We start from the raw sequence: 8298 nt of genomic DNA, 5'->3' as shown, positions 1-8298 counted from the left end.
TTTTCAGATGACAGTGGCGGTCTGCAGCTCTGCATGCATGGCTGCCCACGCAGTGAGCTCATTAAAGAGCACACACTGGGCCGTCAGAGCCAGCAGCCCCGTCTGCAGGGCACCAACCCGGAGCTGGGTCCTCTGAGGCCTCACCAGGTCTACACAGTGGACCGGGCCACGGCCAAGTGTAGAGAGACTCTGCAAGTGGAGGATGTATACTTTCAGTCCTGCGTGTTTGACTTGCTGACCACAGGAGATCCTGAGTTCTCCATGGCAGCATTTGGTGCTCTGGAGGATTTAAAGGCACTGCCACCCAGTAAACTGAAGCAGAACTCCCCAAGGACTCCTCGTCTTTACAACCAGGGGGTGTCACGCACATCGCCTGCAGAAGCAGCCAGCAGCTCCCTGATCTCACTCCTACTCCTCATTCTTCTGCTTTGGTAAAAAAAATGCAAAAATACCATTAACTATCAATGAGGAATAAACATGAAGTCATACATAAACATATTATGGAAGCCTTACCGGCTTGTGTAAAGAGTGACTAGAGCTCAGATGTTTTTTATATATATATTTGTATTCTTTTCTCCTTTTTTTCCAGTTTGAATTTGTGATTTTGTCATTTGAAGGATTTCACACTCAAAGATTTCTTCATCCCACTTGTATTTTCTGTGGATTCATTAATTGTTTGGAGAAAAACAAAAATACAAAAACAGCTTCACGTAGCTTGGGGTCAAATGCAGCATGTTGTTTTCATATGCTCAGTATTAATTGGTTCCAACAGTATTTAAAATGGTTAAACTTATAATTGTGTGGCTGCTGACCTCAAGGCAGCTAAATGGCTAAAAGATTTTGTAAACATTTCATTGTGAAAATGCACAACCTCCAACCACTCCATATACCGGGATGCCTATGTCACGCTGTACTGTGTGTAAGCTGTTTTTTATTTTTATTTTGGTACAGTGTTATGTGGCTTCTAGATTCTCTATAATCCAGTAATAACAGTAGCACTTACAGGTATTAGCAGCAAGTTTTGTCTATTTAAATGTTATTTCTTTATGTATTTTGACAGCCATTCAAGAAATCAATGTGCTAAACACACAGGATCCAACAACTGTATGTAAAAAAAGCTACCTATCTGTCGTATATGATTTCATAGTGATATTCTCAATAGTTCTTATTCTTCTGTGAAACACACTCCCTCTTCCTCTTCAAGCTGTTTGGCTTCCAGTTTTAAAGGTAAAAAACACAAATCTTTATATAATAATATATTAAGAGTGTATATATGTTATATTGTGTACATTTGCCTGTGTATAGATGTTTTAACTAATGTTGTACCTTTGTTGTTCTGTAGGCTTTTGACTAAGTGAAACTAAACTAATATTTGTTGTTGTATCTGTAATTTTCTGTATTAAAGTGTCGGACACTCCATACTGGCATCTGTTTTCCTCCAGTTTATTTCTCCTTTATCTCTGTCTCTCTGTCCTATGAACTTCTGCTGTTACTGTAGCATTAATAGGAAAATGTATTGACTGCGTATGGGTTAAGACCTCAGACTCATATGATGACAAACAAAACAAACCATTTCCAAAACCGCATTAAACAGTAGCAGTGATTTCTAATTTGTGTTCTAGTAATACCAGCTCTGTCCTGGTGGGGTCCTTAATTCATAAGCTCTGACAGCTCATAGTATAAAGACAGTTTTGACAACCTGCCTGTGTAGCTGTAGGGGTGCACAGTATGTTCTCAGTCCCCAGTGTAAATGTTCCCTCTGTGTGCTGAGCTGGCTGCTGGCTTGACTTTAGTCTGCCAGAGCACCTCACGGCTCCAAATAGGATTTAGTCTGTGGTTAAACACCTGGTTAAAGACAACAACATCAGCGCACAGTGCTGATATTGGCACTATATATGAGCAATGAGTGCTGTGGGATGAGATCAGTTTTTATCACCATCAAAAATGCAATTAAGACAGCTCCAGCACCCTCCTTATGAAGACATTAAGAATTAATGCTCTGTAATTAGATTTAATTTATATCTTGAATTGAGCTGAAAGTAACTGAGTGACGGCATGCTTTGTCACATGTCCAGTCATACTTAATCTGTCCATGGCCCACTTCTTCAGATAAAGACAGCACCTCAGTGAGCTGCGTGGTGTATGAGGTGGCCAGCAAAATACAGTCTTTTCACACAAACACATTTCAAGTGGTCTAAATGGAGTCTTCCTTGATTAAATTCCTCCCCTCATTTTTAATTTTAGGAGGACAGTAGGGATCAGGAGAAGGAGGGGTTGGTCGATAGGTCTGCTCTGTCACAGTGCTCAGGGGTGGAAAGTAACTAAGCACATGTACTCAAGTGCTGTGAAAAAGTATTTTCCCTCTTCCTGGTTTCTTACATTTTGCACATCTGTCATACTTAAATGTTTCAGATCATCAACTTACAGTGCTGTGAAACAGTATTTTCCCTCTTCCTGGTTTCTCACATTTTGCACATTTGTCATACTTAAATGTTTCAGATCATCAAACTAATTTAAATATTAGACAAAGATAACCCAAGTAAACAAAAAATGCAGTTTTTAGGTGATGATTTTATTAATTAAGGGAAAAAAGCTATGCAACCCTACATGGCCTTATGTGAAAAGATAATTCTCCCCCTTGTTAAATCATGAATTTACTGTGGTTAATCACATGTTTTGGAAAGATGAGTTCAATTTCACCAGCCACACCCAGGCCTGATTACTGCCAGACCTGTTGAATCAAGAAATCACTAGAACCTGTCTGACAAGGTGAAGTAGCCGAAAGATCTCAAAAAGCAAGACATCATGCCGCGATCCAAAGAAATTCAGGAACACATAAGAAACAAAGTAATTGACATCCATCAGCCTGGAAAGGGTTACAAAGCCATTTCTAAAGCTTTGGGACTGCAGCGAACCACAGTGAGAGCCATTATCCACAAATGGCGAAAACATGGAACAGTGGAGAACCTTCCCAGGAGTGGCCGGCTGACCAAAATTACCCCAAGAGCGCAGCGCCAACTCATCCAAGAGGTCACAAAAGGCCCCACAACAACATCCAAAGAACTGCAGGCCTCACTTGCCTCAAGTTAAGGTTATTGTTCATGACTCAACCATAAGAAAGAGAATGGGCAAAAATGGTTTGCATGGCAGAGTTCCAAGACGAAAACCACTGCTGAGCAAAAAGAACATAAAGGCTTGTCTCACTTTTGCCAAAATACATCTTGATGTTCCCCAAGACTTTTAGGAAAATATTCTGTGGACTGACTAGACAACAGCTGAACTGTTTGGAAGGTGTGCGTCCTGTTACATGTGGCGTAAAAGTAACACAGCATTTCAGAAAAAGCACATCATACCAACAGTCAAATATGGTGGTGGTAGTCTGGGGCTGCTTTGCTGCTTCAGGACCTGGATGACTTGCCGTGATTGATGGAACCATGACTTCTGCTCTCTACCAAAAAATGCTGAAGGACAATGCCCAGCCATCAGTTCATGAGCTCAAGATGAATCGCACTTGGGTTCTGCAGCAGGACAATGATCCAACACACACCAGCACGTCCACCTCTGAATGGCTTAAAAAAAACAAACAAAATGAAGGTTTTGGAGTGTCCGACCCGTGACCCTGTTTGGGACTAAGTGGTATAGAAAATGGATGGATGGATGGAGTGTCCTAGTCAAAGTCTGGACTTGAATCTGATTGAGATGCTTTGGTGTGACCTTAAAAAGGTGGTTCATGCTCAAACCCTCCAATGTGGCTGAATTAAAACAATTCTGCAAAGAAGAGTGGGCCAAAATTCCCTTACAGCAATGTAAAAGACTCATTGCCAGTTTATCGCCAATGTTTCAGAGGCAAGCATTGCACTTTTTGCTGTACTGCTTTACTCTCTGGTTATTTTTCAGACTGTGATTTTACATTAATAAGCTTAAAACAAAACCAACCACACAGAAGATTAAACCAGTGGTTCTTGACCTTTTTATTTTAGCCTGTGACTTCTCACATTGGCCCCTGTCAGGTTCAAGACCCAGAGATAAAATGATCATCCCAAATTAATATTATACAAAAAGGAGCTGCAACTAACAGTTATTTTTGTTTGATTAATAAGATGATTATCTTGATGGTTTATTTAGAAAAGGAGTGAAAAAGCCTGTCACTATTTTCTAAAGCCCAAGATAATATCAAATGTCTTGTTTTGTCTGAGCAAGTCTCCAAAGTTAAAACTATTGTAATTTAGAAGCTAGAGTGAGTTAGGGTTTGCTTCAAGCTGGTCTTTGATTCATGTTATCTGCAGAGATGCAGTCACCTGACAGCACTGTCAGGCAGTACTAGCCTTATGTAATATCCCCTTGTGAGAGTGCCCTCTCTGTCTGCTAAATGGTGGTGAGTTTTTGACAACTTGTGAACTTTTTAATTGTGGAAAGGTCTTGAGTGTCATTAAAAACTTCTACCATTAAAAATGTGGAACTGAAAAAGATGTAAAAACTTTACAGACATAGAGGAGTCCTGTCTTTGAATTAGCATGAAGGATTTACAGTAGCATAGGCGTGCAGGAAATTGTATGCCTGTATAGATTACCTGTCCATCTTCTTTGAGCCCTCCTGTCTTGACTTTCCCCTGTAAACAAGGACAATTACCAAGCTAATGAGGTGAGAAAAAAATACTTGAGTGATTGATACTCTCAATGGGGAAATTAATTTGGTATTAATAAAGCACTTGGCAAGATAAATAGATTGTGTGTGAGTCCTCTTCTTGATTGATAATGGATGGATTGATGGTTGTCTTAATCCAAAATGTTCCTTAAACTTAAATGAGCTAGCCTCCATGAGGAGAGACTTTTGTAATGGACGATCGAGGGGCAGCACGATGGGTAGCGCCACTGCCTCACAGCCAGAAGGTTGCGGGTTTGCGACCTTTCTGTGTGGAGCAAGTTCTCCCCGTGCTTGCGTGCGTTCTCTGGCTTCCTCCCACTGTCCAAAGACATGCGGCTTAGGTTGATTGGTGTCTACATTGCCCGTAGGAGTGAATGTGTGTGGTTGTTCGAAGGACCGGCGACCTCTCCTGGGTGAGAGAGAGAGACAGAGAGTTAAAGACTCTTTCAGCTGCTCTTGTGAGATTGTGTTTGTCTCACAAGTGGTTCCCTAAATGATCACCTTGTATCCTTCCCACAGTTTCTGACAATTCCTAAGACCTGCTAACCCTCTCTCACTGAAGCATTTGCTTAATGATGCACTCAGAGTCTGATTGTTGCACCAGGTACAGGATGTCCAACATACACATGCATTACACCCTGTTACACGGGTCACTGCTGCAGGACAAAGAGCGTGAAGTTACTCATTTCTCAGGGAGTAGGGGTGTGTGTGTGTGTGTGTGTGTGTGTGTGTGTGCGGGTTTGAGACAGCTCTTTTCTAGTTGCAGCGATTATACAGCTATCTCATACTGCAGGCTCGCTCATACCTGACCAACTCAATCTTTCTGTGTCTCCTCAATAATCACAGTGACAGCAAGCAACAAGACATATATCTCACCCACTGGCTCATTGCAGAATGGGTATTGACCTACATATCAAATCATATGCTCCTGGCTTGTGTGATAGAGATGAGGACGTGGGGAGAATAATACTATGATTGTCAGTCCTACTTTAGTAAACATCCCCCTGGGTTTCTTCATATGTATTCTCTGATAGGCAAAATGCCATGTCTACAGAAACCCTGCAAGCCATGGATTCCTGCCATTTCAGCAATGTTTTCTTTGCAACTGTAACAGTAGAGAACAGCTGAGAACATCTGGTTGTCTGAGTGTGTATTTTTATTAACGAGCCTGTGTCACTAAACTTTTTAACAAATGGCCCCCAGGCACCCTGACGCCCCGAAAAACCCTACTCTAAAATTAAGCATCTGCATCATAAATCTTGGAAAGTTACAATAATTTGCAATTCACTCCCTCATCAAAGGCAATATTACCCTAATTTATTATCTCCCTGCATGAGGGGTGCGCAAAGGCCGTGGAGATAAGAGTTTATCAGGAGGGGGATTGATTTTCATTAACTGATTGTAATAAAGATGAACTGCCTGTCGTGCACACTGACCAAGAGCCACACTTTATTGTAATTGGGACAATTTATTTCATGAGCCAGTGGCTCTACTTTTTTGTCCATCCAGTTCTTTTTTTCATATTTGTCTCTGCTGTTCAAAATGTGCATGTGGTCTCTCAGCTGCTTCTGTTGCTGTATGAAGATGATGATTACAAGGTACATGTGGAGAGGCAAGTCAGCTGATGTGACATCACATTTAGCTTTGGGGATCAAAGCAATGCAATAGTTATCTATTTGGAGTTATCTTGATTAATACTCAATGTCTTCCTCATATGAATCTGCTTCCTGCTTGTCACAGTTATGTTATTTGTTAGCCCTTTCTTTCTTACAGCATCTCCATGACACCTTCCAACTGAGAAGGTTTGATATTTATGTGCAGTGGTTTTGTTGTTGTATTCTGTTCCCATCTTATGAAGTATGTCCTGACACATAATTCAGGTGTCTCCCTGCAGCAGAGCAGCAGCAGGTGACCCACTAACTGGCAAAGCAACAAGCTTCCACGATGACAGATAAACTAAATCACCTTACAAACTATGACACTGAGTTTCCATATGAGAATGAAATCACTATATTTTCACCACTGAAGCTTCCAGCATTATATGAATTCCAGAGTAGACTCCTGCCTGCTGAAAGAGCAACAGAAATAACATGTTTTGAAAAGCTGTGGATGTCAAGCAGTAACCTATTTCTTCTTTAAAGGGCCATGACACTATCATCACAGTTTCATCACACAACATGGATAAGGTGTCAGGAGCAGACTCTGAAGTGTTGAGCTCTGAAAGATTGCTACAGCTGCATCCTGCAGACTTTAAAGCTGCAGCAGAAGCTGAGAGGACCCGTTCTTTGTGCAACTACTCCCCCACTCATTGCATTGTAGTTCAGTGCTCCTTTCAACATAATTGTGAGAAACAAAACATCTTTTGTTTTTTTATTGTAAAATTGGGGAAAAAAAAGAGAGAAAGAGAGAAAAGCCCCAATAAGCATTTCCTTTTGTTACATATCTTTATCATACCATAACAATAAAAGAGGTAAAATAAAAAAAATGACTAAATTGATTTAAATAAATAAACATCAAGTTAAATACTTGACCGAATAATTAATTATAAAATTATTAAATCATCAATCAATAATATGAAGTAATCTAAGCAGCAATTATTAAGAAATTTTAACAGGGGAAACTGTTTGGTTTCTCAGGCTAATACAGAACACAGTTTTTTTAAAGTTTTCTTTTATATAAAAAAAGATACTGCTTTCCCTGTCAGTTAATCCATGCTGTACTGACACTGCCACAAAAAGAGGTGGCGCTGCCTTTTAAAAAGAAAAAGAAACATAAACAATACAACCTGTAAACAGCATTTTCTCCTCCAGGTTTAAAGAATAGTACTGAGATTCCTCTTTTTGCGCCCTTGTAAAGTCTTCAGTAAAGTCTACTCCACAGACTCCATACTGTTGTTTTGATGTTTTTGTATGCTTTGTGCTAAAAAACCAGAAAGTTAACATCTTTATATACCCCCCCACCCCACCCCGCCCCCATCACATTCAAACCCTCACACTACTATATGAACCAGAAGGAAGGTCCTGTGCTGATTTTCAATAATATACAGATTTCATATTTATAATAAGCTACTATCCTTAGCATTCAAACCATAGTTAAAGAATCATATTGTTAATACAAGTAGTACTATAGTAATAATCTTTAACCCTCCTGGTCCCCATTGAGCATGCTCAGAGGTTGAAAGGACACTATGGTGGGATGACAAATATATATATGGAAAAAATAAAAAAGCATTGCAGAAGATAAAATTGAGCACAACCACATGCAGCTTCATCATAACTACTAGCACCATTGTTGCCATTTCTTTCTTTCTTTTTTTGTGGATTTTTGTGTAAATGTTAAACAGCTAAATTATCTAGTTTTCTGTCATTTTATTATTTTCATTTCCCCCTTCTCTGAATCATAGAGCAGATATTTATTTATAGACTTAAGCACTTTATACACAACTACAAAATCAGTCAGGTCTGAAACTATTTCCATCCACAAATCTTCACTGTTCTAATTGTGTTCTATCTTTTTATTTTTCTTGGCAGAGTGAAATTAACATCTTTTCAAACTCATTTAATTTTAGCCACAGCTGACATCTTTAATCTGTATGAACCAAGCTGTTGTGAAGGCCAAATTTAATTTGATTTTAATAATTTAAAAAAATGTCCA

At 39.7% G+C, this 8298-nt stretch overlaps 1 protein-coding gene across 1 annotated transcript in view; it reads left to right on the top strand.

Annotated features, from left to right (window-relative positions):
* The window catches only part of rgmd (RGM domain family, member D), a 5578-nt gene extending 5092 nt beyond the window's left edge, over nt 1–486 (top strand). Inside the window, exon 4 of the mRNA XM_020610087.1 lies at nt 21–486. Within this exon, the coding sequence (XP_020465743.1) occupies nt 21–435 (415 nt within the window). The 3' untranslated portion in view covers nt 436–486. The remainder of the gene's footprint in view (nt 1–20) is intronic.
* Nucleotides 487–8298: the final 7812 nt, after the last annotated feature.

This window comes from Monopterus albus, unplaced genomic scaffold (genome assembly GCF_001952655.1).
Source record: "Monopterus albus unplaced genomic scaffold, M_albus_1.0 scaffold103.1, whole genome shotgun sequence".
NCBI lineage: Eukaryota > Metazoa > Chordata > Actinopteri > Synbranchiformes > Synbranchidae > Monopterus > Monopterus albus.
This window is presented reverse-complemented; position numbering and strand designations above follow the sequence as displayed.